Source organism: Amaranthus tricolor, chromosome 4 (genome assembly GCF_026212465.1).
Source record: "Amaranthus tricolor cultivar Red isolate AtriRed21 chromosome 4, ASM2621246v1, whole genome shotgun sequence".
NCBI classification, from domain to species: domain Eukaryota; kingdom Viridiplantae; phylum Streptophyta; class Magnoliopsida; order Caryophyllales; family Amaranthaceae; genus Amaranthus; species Amaranthus tricolor.
Window position 1 is genome coordinate 27,319,045 of NC_080050.1, and position 14,166 is coordinate 27,333,210.

At 31.5% G+C, this 14,166-nt stretch overlaps 3 protein-coding genes across 3 annotated transcripts; 2 read left to right on the forward strand and 1 right to left on the reverse strand.

Annotated features, from left to right (window-relative positions):
• Positions 1–411: 411 nt before the first annotated feature.
• On the reverse strand, positions 412–2,250 carry LOC130811262 (probable galacturan 1,4-alpha-galacturonidase SALK6). The gene is made up of 4 exons (XM_057677486.1): positions 2,078–2,250; positions 1,551–1,871; positions 954–1,469; positions 412–703 (listed from the first exon to the last, which is right to left on the reverse strand). The coding sequence occupies exons 1-4, from the start codon at positions 2,213–2,215 to the stop codon at positions 464–466; spliced, it is 1,215 nt and encodes a 404-aa protein (XP_057533469.1). The 5' UTR covers positions 2,216–2,250; the 3' UTR covers positions 412–463.
• A 5,497-nt stretch (positions 2,251–7,747) lies between these two features.
• On the forward strand, positions 7,748–9,386 carry LOC130810917 (probable galacturan 1,4-alpha-galacturonidase SALK6). Its single transcript, XM_057677039.1, has 4 exons — positions 7,748–7,894; positions 7,998–8,318; positions 8,413–8,928; positions 9,132–9,386. The coding sequence occupies exons 1-4, from the start codon at positions 7,748–7,750 to the stop codon at positions 9,384–9,386; spliced, it is 1,239 nt and encodes a 412-aa protein (XP_057533022.1).
• Positions 9,387–11,888: 2,502 nt separating this feature from the next.
• Positions 11,889–13,644, forward strand: LOC130810918 (probable galacturan 1,4-alpha-galacturonidase SALK6). The gene is made up of 4 exons (XM_057677040.1): positions 11,889–12,035; positions 12,148–12,468; positions 12,551–13,066; positions 13,375–13,644. Exons 1-4 carry the CDS (start codon positions 11,889–11,891, stop codon positions 13,642–13,644), a joined length of 1,254 nt encoding a protein of 417 aa, XP_057533023.1.
• The last annotated feature ends 522 nt before the right edge of the window (positions 13,645–14,166 follow it).

A 14,166-nucleotide genomic window follows, 5' to 3' on the forward strand; every position in this document is an offset into this window, starting at 1 on the left:
AATAAGTGGGAACATTTATGGGACATAGAGACTAATATATCGTCCATTTAGTTGATCTTAACTTTTGAGTTAAGGCTTCGACGTTTTTTGTTGTTGATGAGTTAAAATCATACAATTATGATGATTCATGAGAGAGGTGAACGCAGAGTTTAATTCATCAAAATTGTCTTTTATGAAATTATTTAAATTTATCTCAAAGTTCTTACAAAAACTCAATTGAAATTCAAAGTTCGTAAAAAGTTCTATACCAAGATGTAAGGATTTAGCAATAATGTTTTTATGAATGAAGATCATTCAAGATCAATGATTCATTCTAAATCAATCATTCTTATAAAAGCAAGTTCAATTAACCAAAATTTTCTTTCATAAATTTATTAGAATTTATCTCAAGTTTTAACATATAAAATAATCAAAATTTAAGTAAAGTTATTACAAAATTTCAGAAAGCGAATTAGAAAACTAATTACAGGCTAGCAGGGGCAGGTGCACCACAAGCAATTGGGTTTTGTGTGCCAGTTGTGATAGGCTTAACATTTTTACACATTGAAACAGCACCACCAGCAAATGTCAAGTCGATGTCAGCTAGCTCCACCTTGTCACAAGGAACTCCACTACTGCACAATAGCTTCACCGCCTCCTTTGCTCCTGCTGTCCCCTTGATATTCTTGAAACTGATGTTACTAAGCTTAACTTTAGATGGTGTCTATAATACCCAATCACCAAAAGAAAAACAGGAAAAACCATCAAATGTTAGAGCATAAGTTATCAGGTCAGTTACTAATTTAAACATATCAATACGGACCCAACCCGATATAAACCAACTCATACAACTAACAATTATGCAATATAAAACTATTTTAATTTAACTCGACAAAAACTGATAATTAATGAATTGGGTATGGATTTTTGTTCAATAACTAGTAGAATGATTAAGAGTGATCTTGTAAATAAACCTTTTCCTTGCAGTGATTGTAAGGGCAATATTCTTGATCGATCAACACAGGAGTAAGGACATTGTCAACAGTAATGTCTTCAAAGTGGAGATCGGAAGCACTAGTTTCAAATGAGTTGAGCCAAGACTTAATTCTAATACCATTATCAGTGTTGCTGATGGTACAATTCTTAACATGGACGCCTGTGACGGGAGCTTCATTAGCGTACCTACCAAGACTTCCAATGCTAATACCGTGGCCAGGCCCACAAACGATTCCTTCAAGGTTAACGTTAACAGCCCCATCACCCATGGAAATACAATCGTCCCCTGTACCGATCTTTGCATTGCTCACTGTAATCTCTTTTGAGCGTCCAATGTGAATGCCATCCGTGTTAAGACTATCGGCTGGTGCGTCAATTTTAATCCCAGATAGTGTTAAGTTTTTGCACTCCAAAACTGCCATATGATACAACTTACTGTTCAACGAGCTAATCCCATCTATCTTAGTGTTTGTAAGGAAGTTGAACCTAAAATTCTGCAAAAATCATATTAGTCAAACACACAACATCAAAAGAAAAGATTATTGTTAAACCTAAAAATGGAAACAAAGACTTACATAGCGAAGATTGTCGCAAGTGCCAGTTGCTGCACAATTGTTTTGCTTCCATGCTACTTGTCCTTGACCGTCAAAAGTTCCTCCACCGGGGAGAGTGGTGACGGTAAGGCCTTCCACATGTTCGAATTTAACCCAACTATCTTCGCCTTTGAATACAGCTACTTCTGGTGGGGCTTTGAAGTTTCCGGCAATTTCAATAGTAATTGGGGCTTTGCATGGACCAAGAAGCTTCAACGCAGTTAGTGTATATGTTCCTACTGGGACTATAATTTTTGCTGGTGCTATTGCTGCGCATGCTTCCTTCCATGCAGCCATCATAGCCTGTCATCTCAATAATTCATATATATTTTTTAGTTAAAAAAATTTTTTTGGAATTTTAATAACGTCACCTCGCATTTAAAACTTATCCATCAATAATATAATTATTTCTTTGAAATTGATATAGAAATTACTATTATGAACGAAATATAGAGGGGAGGAAAAAGAGAACTTAATATATTTTTTAAAAAGTAAGTAATCATATATACCTGTGTTGCATCTCCATCGGGCTTCGCACCAAGATTTGATATGTCAATGGGAACAGATGCGGGAACAGGAGTTTGTGATCTTACTATAGATACAAACAAATAGAAAAATGAAATGAATATAGGGTTAAATGTTTTCATTTTTTTTTGTTTTTTTAAAAAAAGGGGTTATTAAAAAATATCTTTTGATGAATTTTTATTGGTTGCTACTCACCTTATCTTTATATAAAGTATTCGTTATAATTTTAAACCACTAATTTATATTCTAAATTAAGGTAAAAGCTAATATTCAGCTAAGTTTGTAGTTACAAATAATTTTCTCCTATAAAAATGTCATTTCATTCATAATTATACATCTTTTTAACTATAAACTAAATATAACATAAAAATCTAGATTTGTAGCATCATTTTAGATGATAATAAAAGTAAACAATGTGAAAAATAATGTTCAGATACATTAATGGATTTAAAAATGGACATAAAAAAATAAAGAAAAAATTAACTAAAAAAATACAAGAGGCTAACGTATCTTTATTTTAGATAACGTTAGAAATAAAATATGGGAAGGATGTTTTTCAGATAAAAGTCAATTAGGATTGACAATTGGACTTACAAAGAAAGTAAAAAGAAAAAAAAAAAGAAAAGCAAAGAGTACGGTCGGGATGTTTTTTTTATATATATTTACAATTTATTTATTACTGAAAATTCTAATAAACTTTTTTTAATCACAATATTCTTGTTAAAATTGTTTATAGTCTAAGTGGTTCACTAGTTTAGTTATAATATAACCAATGAGAATCTCTTGTGTTGACTTGGTCCATATTAAAATAGCGTGGACTAAGTTTTAAGACTCCTACTCCTACTCCTACTCCTACTCTTACTCTTACTCCTTCCCTCTTCACTCTTCATTACATACTCCAAAGTGAATGGAAAAAAACTTTTTGAAACAAATAATTTTAATTTTTTTAATTTTTAATTTTTTAATTTTGTTTGTTTGTTTGTTTGTAATTTTTAATTTATAATTTTAATGCTTTTCAAAATTTTTAATTGTTTTTATTTTTTTAAATTTTTGATTTTTTAAATTTTTATTTTTAAAATTTTAATTTTTTAAATTTTAATTTTTTAATTTTTTAATTTTTTAATTTTTTAATTTTTTAATTTTTAATTTTTTAATTTTTAATTTTTTTTTATTGTTTTAATTTTTTTCAATTTTTTTAAGTATAAGAGTAGAATGGATGAAGTGTTAGAGTATAAGAGTAGAGTGAAATAAAGTAAAAGTATGTGGAGTGAAAAGAGTGGGGAGTGGAGTGAAGTGAAGTGTAAGACTTGGTCCACACTAATATTACTATGGACCAAGTCCATACTAGACTTTTTTTATAACCAATAGTCATTTACTCGTATTGGTTATTATAGACCTCAAAGAAAACAGAATGCTCTACCTAGAACAGTTAGTTAGCTAATCTAAGCAATTAGTTAGTTAGTTTGTTATTATTCTGTTATGTTTGTTACAGCTTGCAACAAATAGGTACAACTGGAATTAGCTATCAATCTTGTTGTATAAATAGATTGCTTCTCCTCCTCCTGTAAATCAAGAGAATGATATTCAGATCATTAATAATATTCTACTCCTAAACTCTTTCTCTTTATTTTCGAATGCATTTTCTAAATCAAATACAATCTGTTTCAACAAGTCGGTTGACCATCAAATGTTTCATACTTCTTTCAGTTCATTATACTTGCTATATTTGAATTTTTACACAATTCAATGTTATATATATATATATATATATATATATATATATATATATATATATATATATATATATATATATATATATATATATATATATATATATATATATATATATATATATATATATATATATATATATATATATATATACACACACACACACACACATTTTAAACTATATGCATATTTAAAAATTATAAAAGATAATATTATGAAAATATGCGATTATACGAGTCAAAAAAGATTCCACTTGACTATATTTTTTCTTACATATTAACTGCAATATATAAAATTAGTTTGAATAATAAATAATGCCAATGATAATTACAAAGCAAATATTTTATAATGGAGGAAATGTTTTATGATCTAAATGGTAAAATACTTTTAGATTTGATCTAAATTCGTTTTAAATTTGTTGTCAAATTATGATATAATCTATCCGGTTTCTTTTTGTAAAGGTCAAAATAAAAAAAAAATAAAAAAATAAAAAAAATAAAAAAATAAAAAAAAATTCTACTTATTCTGTTTATTCCCATGTGTATAGTTTCATATGAGAGTGCAGCAAAATGAGTAGTTGGAAAATTAATGAAATGAAAAGGTAATATTTTTACAATATATACTCTTATTTATATGTATTTTTGAATATATTCACGAAAGTTAAGTTCAAGTAATTCGAAAAGGAAATTGTAAAATCAAATCAATCGTTGCTCATCCTCTCCAAATAAATCCAATTACTATTTATTTTTAAATAAACTCACATATTAGGTACAATTGTTGAAAATAAATCGAACTATTTCTTATTTCTAATTCTTGACTTACAAAAATGCTTTCAAGATTGTTATAAACAATAGGCCGGTTTATTTTTAGCAAATATACATAATTGGTGAATTTATTTAAAAAAATAATAGGTGGATTTATTTTCAGTGGATTAAGTAAATGTTAATTTATTATTAACAATTTACCCTTCAAATTATGAGTAATATTTTTTTATGTGTTGTCATTATGTAACCGAAGAAAAATTGATTTTCTTTCTTTTAGTCAGGGTTGTCCCTAAAGGTAGGTAAGGAGTACCACCGCCCAGGACCGAGTATATGCATAGGGGCCTAATTTTAATGTAATTCATGTATTTACAATAGACGTTTTTTTGGAGGAAGACATGTTCGAGAGAAGGAAGATAAGTAATCTTGGAGAAAACAATTTATTTCAATAAATGACTAAGTGTGAATTCACAAAAGTAATCATCTAAGTGGTTGATTATTAGGCTTAAAAAATAAGGCTACAAATGGAATAAAGGTTAACCATAAGTGTGAATCGACAAATATAGCAATTAATTTGAATGTAGCTTTGAAACGAATCAAATTAAATCTTTATAAACTCTTTTCAAATGAATCTTTTAGATTTCATTTATTTTGTTGTGTAAAGTAAAAATATTATTTTAGGGAGACCTAAGCTATATATACTTAACCAAGTACAATATTTGTTAAACCAAGCAAATATGGAAGACATTTACAAAATAATTTTCATTAAAGTAAGAATAAGAAGAGAATGAGACGAGTATTTGTTCTAGAGAGACCATATGCCATAAATATAAATCACTGATGAATTTGACATTTACGTGATATTTTGTTTATCCTAATATTATCAATTAAGTTTTATATGACATATCTACTGTTATAATGATAATAAATTCATCTCTATTATTTTTTTTAAGTACTTATTAAAGATTGGAATCGATCTTCTATAGTAATGAAAAGATGATCCATATCAATTATTTTGTCTAGGGCCTATAAAATATTAGGAAAGACATTGCTTTTATTGTTTAACTATTTCTCTTAAATAAATGTATTTATGTTTTATAAACGATCTTTATCATAAATTATACTAACAAACAAACAATAATGTCAAATGACATTAAAAAAAAAAAAAAAAAAAAAAAAAAAAAAAAAAATCCTACATGTAAAATTTTGTCTCTTGATGAATGATGATGGGGTAATTGTAAATTTGTAATAATACATTAAATTGAGATTAGCTTGTATCAGGCGTTAATTAATTTGTTTTTATTGTATCTTATTGGCTTAAAAAAATTGTTTTTATATTGTTTCACTTGTTACTAAAATATAATTTACCGTGATGATATCTTTTAATTGATTTGCGTCTATTTTGAACGAATTGGAGAATAACTTAAATTCGATGCAATTAATTAATTTGTTCCTATTTTGTATTGATTGAGATTATTTTTAAATAATAGGACATAATTTTTTCCATTATATACGAATTGAATTATCTTAAATTATGCGAAATTAATTAATTTGTTTATGTTTTTTACTGATTCAGATTAACTTTAAACTAAGCTAGATTAAAAAAAATTATTTATATTACATGGAAATGTAAATTTTTAATATTCTATAGCTATTTTTCAACATTTACCTTACCATACAATTTATATGAATTAAAAAAATTAACACATTCATAAATCGAACAAATATTTATCTAGTTAGATTTACTTTGATAATTTGAATCAAACTAAAGAAAACTCTTTAATAATTTGACCTTCCCATAGAAGACAATAATGCATTAGATTATATTAGTAATTGACTTGACAACAAATATAATAAACAATGGACAACTTGCGAAAGAGTTGAAAGCATAATGTTGATGGAGATAAGCTAATTGTTATGGGATTAAATCCATAACTTATTTAGTCAAGTACTCTCCACTACTCTATATAAGGCCCATGATCTCATCTATTGAATTACCTTTTTATCCCTCTAACAATTATTATAAATACTTTCGGCAATAATTCATTTACGACGAAACTTTCATATCATATACAACCATCTTACGTACATTCTATACTTAACCAAATATTCCTTCAACTGAGCTGAACTCATTTTACAATCCGTTAATCTTGCATTTATTCGATTATCATAGATTCATTGATTTTTGTTTTCCGATCTGACTTGAGCGTCAGAGAGGTTTTCTAGAAAATCACTCTCGGGCAATGCTAACGTTGTATTGTAGAATTTAAGGTCTCGTCAACGGAAAGATCATAAGCACTTTCAGCTATTGACAGTTGTCCCCGATTACACCTTATATTCAAGTATTTTAAGTGTCTTTTGTACTTCTTAGTTTCATTACCGAAAACACTAACACTGAAAAAGAGTACAATACAATCTACTTAATGTTTAAACATTGGACGCACCTGTTACATTCTCATTAAAAATTATTCTGCATTTATTTCGTTGTTGATATAGAAACTTTTGATATTTGAATTTATATGTTAGAAAATAATTAATTCATTAAAATATGTAATATTTGTTAATTAACTATTAAGTAATGAGTAAAAAATTGGAGACATTTATCCGACCCATTGAGCACCTCTACCCAAGACTCAAAGCTTCAACGTCTTGTATGTATTGAATCATTTAAGGAAACCATTAAAGAGAAGACACAGCACGGCAGCAGCACGACTCCACAGACCGCGCAAAAGTTTAGAAGTAGCACGACTTAAAATAGAAAGCTTGTAGTTGTAGGTCCTGTAAGAGTATATTATTAGTATGCTAATGACTTAAGAGCATTTTCTGTTTCTTTCGTGTCATGCTGTGCTTTTAATAGAATGTTTTTGAAAAAACCAGTTTTATGGTTATTTTACAGGTATATTTAGTACTCCTACAAAACCTAAGGTGGGGAGCAAATCGACATGATTCAACTAAACATTGCAATAAATATATGAACAAAAAGAAAACAACTTTCCCACCTTAGATTAAGGTTCTAAATTTAGATATAAAAGGTATTTTTAAACATTGAGAAATTTAAATATTTATATATATATATATATATATATATATATAGATAAGAACAGGAAGAATAAACAGTAAATAAATAAGCTTTCCAACGATATATACATATAAGAAAAAAAAATGGCACCCAAAACTAAAATTTCTATGTTTTTCGTCTTATTTCATTTGCTTATTGTAGCAATTAATGGTGCCAAGCCAGCCCCCGGTGGTGGCACCGTGTTTGATATAACCAAGCATGGAGCGAAGCCTAACGCTGATGCAACACAGGTAAGTTAATGGGTCATAACAGCAATATAAACTTCATTGTACAGATTTTTTGGTTATAATTAAAAGAAATAACATAGTTTTACCCTAATTACTTGGTTTATAGGGATTTATGGCTGCTTGGAAAGCGGCTTGTGCATCGCCAACTCCAAGCAAAGTGTTGGTTCCTAAAGGTACATACAACTTACGTGCAGTTAAGCTTATCGGTCCATGCAAGTCAAAAGTTACTATCGAACTCTTAGGAAACTTCAAGGCCTCTTCCGATCCAGCTCAATTTAAGGGCGAAGATGCCTGGTTTAAGGCAGAACGTATTGATGGTTTGACGATCACAGCTCATAAAGGTGCTGGAGTTTTTGATGGTCAAGGACAAGTAGCCTGGAAAAAGAATGATTGCTCCAAAACCGGAAAATGTGATAGCCTTCCTTATGTAAGCAAACAAATCATTTGCTCGAAAACGAAGGATTCTACAATTAAATGCTGGTTTTCGATTTTTTAACATGGTTTATTTTTTGGAAATGCAGAATTTCAGGTTCAATTACTTAACAGATTCAGCAATCAACGGCATAACATCTCTAAACAGCAAGTTGTTTCACATGGCAATCTTAGGATGCAAGCAACTAAAAATGAACAGCATTACAGTAACAGCACCAAAAGATAGTCTTAACACCGACGGAATTCACATAGGACGTTCAGATGGGGTGAATCTAACAGGTGCACATATTCAAACAGGGGATGACTGTGTTTCCATTGGAGATGGTGCTAAGAACGTCCATATCGAGCAGATCACTTGTGGGCCAGGACATGGTATCAGTGTAGGAAGTCTAGGAAGATACCCTAATGAGGAACCAGTTCAGGGTGTCACCATAAAGGGATGTGTCCTCAAGAACACAGACAATGGTGTTAGGGTAAAGACATGGCATAACTCTTACGCAGGAAAAGTGACCGGTCTGCATTTTGAGGACATCAAGGTCGAAAATGTTTTGAACCCAATCATTGTTGATCAGGAATATTGCCCCTACAATCACTGCAAACAAAAGGTAAGACTTGTGTTGTTCGTAAAATCTCTAAACTAGCAACGTTCATGCCCTAAACCCGACAAATTCGAAACTCATAACCTAATATGCCTATCCATTACCTCGGCTCACACCCAAAAGAGGTAATAGGAGCTGCAGCAATAAAAACAAACTTTGAGCAACTTGTACTGATTAATTCTGTCATGGTCTAAATTATTTGTTAACAGACACCATCCAAAGTGAAGCTTAGTGACATCCGATTCAAGAATGTGAGGGGTACATCAGCCACCAAGGAAGCCGTTAAGGTGGTTTGTAGCAGTGGTGTGCCATGTGATAAAGTACAGCTCTCAGATATAGACTTGAAATACAGTGGTGCTGACGGTCCTGCAGTCTCTATGTGTAAAAACGTCAAGCCTATCTTAACAGGAAAGCAGAACCCACCTGCTTGTGATGCACCTGCTACCCCTAGCAAAGATCTCTAAAGACTCATGTTCCTGAAATGTAAAAATTAACATTTGTAATCTCGCTTAAATAAGAGGTGCAAGTTTAATAGGGTAGGCGTAATCCTATTGTCAAATAGTAACATGTATAACGATTGCCAGTGACAAGAAATTGTGTACCTCCATCATTCTTGAATATTAGCCTGAACAGGGCAAGAGTTTCTGTACATGTGAAACACTGAAATTCAACAAAACATCATGCAGTTTATTTTGTTTCAAACAAGGAATATACAGGATTAATCAATACATTACATATACATAGCCCAAATCAGATTAATTACTTGAGAAGTCATTAAATAGTGGTGTAACTGTTGGGATTGTTTGTCCCACATCGATGGATTAAAAGATGGTGTGCACCTCGTGTTCTCCCGATTATATGCTGGCATTGACAATAAGTCATCCAGCTAAACTTAACAGTAACACATACAACTACCGTTCTATTTTCCCCTTGTTGAGTTCATGCATATACTTTGCAGTGCTCGAACAATTCCTAGAAGGAGAACCACTCTTTTTGCATCTCCTCTTATGCATTGGCTTATATTGCATGCATGTTATCAACAGTCTGGAGTTGGGAGATGTATGAGTCAAAAGAAATATTTTTCATTATGAATTTTGGAAAGATTTAAACCATTCTCTCCTGGACAATTTTGAGATTTTGATTGCAAGGATCTATCTATACTAAATGCGTTATTCTGAATTACACATTGTTAGGTTAATTTGTGACGTTAGTTCACCAAGTATTAGAACTTTAATTATAGGGATATTCTATATACTAAGTACCAACTATGGCAAACGGCGAGTGGTAGCAATTCTTAAAATTTTTCCACAAAATAGTACTCAACTCTTGGAAAATTAACTACAGTAACATCATGGAGGTAAAAACGTTTAATTTCCGTTAAGTTTTGGTAAAAGTCATAAATGCCCCCAATAAACTCCAAATTTTTTCCACAAAATAATACTCAACTCTTGGAAAATTAACTATAGTAACATTTCCGTTAAGTTTAGTTTTCGTTAAGTTGGGCTTTACATTTGGGATTTATTAAGGGTATTTATGACTTTTACCAAAACTTAACAGAAATTAAACGTTTTACCTCCATAATGTTACTATAGTTAATTTTCCAAGAGTTGAGTGCTATTTTGTGGAAAAAATTTTAAAAATTACTAACACTCGCCTTTTGCAATAGTTGGTGCTTACCATATAGAATATCCCATAATAATAAGTATAATTAATTTTAGCAAGTGGGTCTTAGGATTGGTCTTGGAAGAACTATCATGATATACATCAAAATGCAATCATTGGATGATTTACAACTTGGGAGTAAGGCTTCAATCAACCTAGAACAAGTGGACGGAGATAATAGGAGCCTTTAGAAACAATAACATTAATTAGATGAAGCAAAATCGAAGATGAGAGCAGTGCCCTTCCAGTGCTGGAACGAACACAAGCCCACAAGTTTATGTCTCCTTTTGTGAATGTCTTTGTATTATCATAGCTTACCCAGCTAACCTTGTTTTCCCAACAAATAGCTGCATATATAGGATAGTTTAGTAAGCCAAAGTCTCTTTAAAAACCTACCTTGCTTTTAATTCTCCCTAAATGATGTATTGGCATCTCTTAACTAAAATTACTTCTTCACAGTAATTAATAAAATATAATATTTCATTTAAAATGAGAGGTAATTGAGATTTAAAACTGTGATTTGTCACGTTGACTTCTGATAGCATGCCAAAAAACCAACTCAACCAAAAGTTTAAACTGATGATTGAGGCACCATAATATACTATATACTCTAACAGTATTTCCTATCAAGTTTGAATCTTTTTCTTTTAAACACATTAATAATACAACTCTAACTAAGTGTGGGTGTAGGCCAAGTTGGGTGGACAACGTAATCCTTTGTATTATTGTTTATGCTTTCTTATTGCAATGATCATCTTCCAATTGCATATTGTTTACTTCTAAACTACCCTTCTTTTACTCAACTTTCTTTCTTTCGCTTCGGTCTAGCACTTAATCTTTTCACAAAAGTTGCAATTATTTTTTTCTCCTCAAAAACCATAAGTATAAAAATATTAATACTCATGATAAGAAACAGTAGCAGAGTCCACGTAAAAGTTTACAAGTAGAAAGATCACATCCTGAATATTGATGAAATAAAAAGCTTGTAGGAGTATATTATTAGTATGCAAAAGAGCATTTTCTGTTTCTTGGCTGTGCATTTAACTTTATATCATGTTTAAAGAGAAAGGTACTCTTAAAAGACCAGTCGTAGAGAGCAAAATGAACATGATTCAACTAATTAATATAATAATTATAGAACTTAAAGAAAACCTCTTTCCCATCTTAGATAAAGGTACTAATTTTAGATTTAAGGTACGTTTAAGCATTCAGAAATTATAAAAATATATGTATATAAACAGACCTGAGCAAGACGAATAAACAATAAATATTTTTCTGACAGACTTTATATCTAACAGAAAAAAATGGCACCCAAACCAAACCTTCCTATGTTTTTCATCCTATTTCATTTGCTTATCGTAGCAATTAATGGTGCCGAGACAGCCCCCGGTGGTGGCTCTGTATTTGATATAACCAAGCATGGAGCGAAGCCTAAAGCTAATCCAACAAAGGTAAGTAAATGGATAAAATCCTTGAAGGGTGAACATAACATCATTGTACCCAGATTTTTCGGTTATAACTATGAGAAATGACATCAATTTTCTCTCATTTCTTGATTTTTAGGGATTTATGGCTGCTTGGAATGCGGCTTGTGCATCGACAACTCCAAGCAAAGTGTTGGTTCCTAAAGGTACATATGACTTACATGCACTTAAGCTTGAGGGTCCATGCAAGTCGAGAGTTACTATAGAAATCTTGGGAAACTTCAAGGCCCCTGCAGATCCAGCTCAATTTAAGGGTGAAGATACATGGGTTAAGATCGAACGTATTGATGGTTTGACTATCACAGCTCCTAACGGTGCTGGAATTTTTGATGGTCAAGGACAAGTAGCCTGGAAAACAAATGATTGCTCCAAAACTGGAAAATGTGATAAACTTCCTTATGTAAGCAAACCGAAAATGAAGGATTCTACAATCAAATGATGGTTTTCATTTTTTTAACATGGTTTTTTTTCCGGAAATGCAGAATTTTAGGTTCAATTTCTTGACAAATACAACTATTAACGGCATAACCTCTCTGAACAGCAAGTTATTTCACATGGCAATTTTAGGGTGCAAACAACTAAAAATGAACAGCATTACAGCAATAGCACCAAAAGAAAGTCTAAACACCGATGGAATTCACATAGGACGTTCAGATGGAGTGAATATAACAGGTGCACATATTAGCACAGGGGATGACTGTGTTTCCATTGGAGACGGTGCTAAGAACGTCCATATCGAGCAGATTATTTGTGGGCCGGGACATGGTATCAGTGTAGGAAGTCTAGGAAGGTACCCTAATGAGGAACCAGTACAGGGTGTCACTGTAAAGGGTTGTGTCCTCAAAAACACAGACAATGGTGTTAGGGTAAAGACATGGCATAACTCTTACACAGGAAAAGTGACTGGCCTACATTTTGAGGACATCAAGGTTGAAAATGTATTGAATCCTATCATTGTTGATCAAGAATATTGCCCCTACAATCATTGCAAACAAAAGGTAAGACTTGTATAGCTAATTGCTATGATAGAGGTAGTCAATTTAGTTGGTAAAATATCTAAATTAGCAACTTTCATGCCCTGAACCCGACAAATTATATATTAATGATAAGAAAAGTTCGAAATTAGCATATCATAGTCTCAAATAACCCATAGAATCACCCCTACACAAATCTCCTAAAGCCATCCGTAGGTCTCCAAATTACCTCTGCGCGCACCCATCAAAGTTGAAAGGAGCAGCAGCAATAAAATTAAATTGAGCAACTTGTACTGATTTTTTCCGTCTTGGTCTTAATTATTTGTTTGTAGACACCATCCAAAGTGAAGCTTAGTGACATCAGATTCAAGAATGTGAGGGGTACATCGGCCACAAAGGAAGCTGTGAAGGTGGTTTGTAGCAGTGGTGTGCCATGTGATAAGATACAGCTCACAGACATTGACTTGAAATACAGTGGCAAAGATGGTCCTGCGGTCTCTATGTGTAAAAATGTGAAACCTATCATAACAGGAAAGCAAAACCCACCTGCTTGTGATGCACCTGCTACCCTAGCAAAGATTACTATAAACTCCCATTCCTAAATTTTTAAGATTGCCATTGGTAATTTTGCAATAGTTCTTCATTATTTTAACTCGCAAGAAAAAGAGATGTGAATTTGATAGAGTAGGTGTATCCTATATGTCAATTTACTATGTGTATAAAGATTGTGATTTGTGAGTGACAAAAACCTCCATCATTCTTGAGTATAAGCCTCAACAGGGTGTAAATGTGAAAACAACGAAGCTCAACAAAACAACTTAGCAGTTCAATTTGCTACAAACAAGAATTATGCATTAGCCAAAATCAGATTAATTACTTGAGAAATCATTAAATACTAGTAGTAGAATAACACATACAACTACCGTTCTATTTCCTATAGCTGTATACTTGTATTATAACAGTACTACTATGACTAGTAGCCTAGTAGGATATGCATATACTATGCAGAGCCTGAGCAAGTCCTAAGAGGAGAACCACTGAATCCATGTCTCCTCTTATGCATTTCCTTGTATTGAACGCATGCTATCAACCGTCTAGACTTGGGAGATAATCTGACTCAGAAG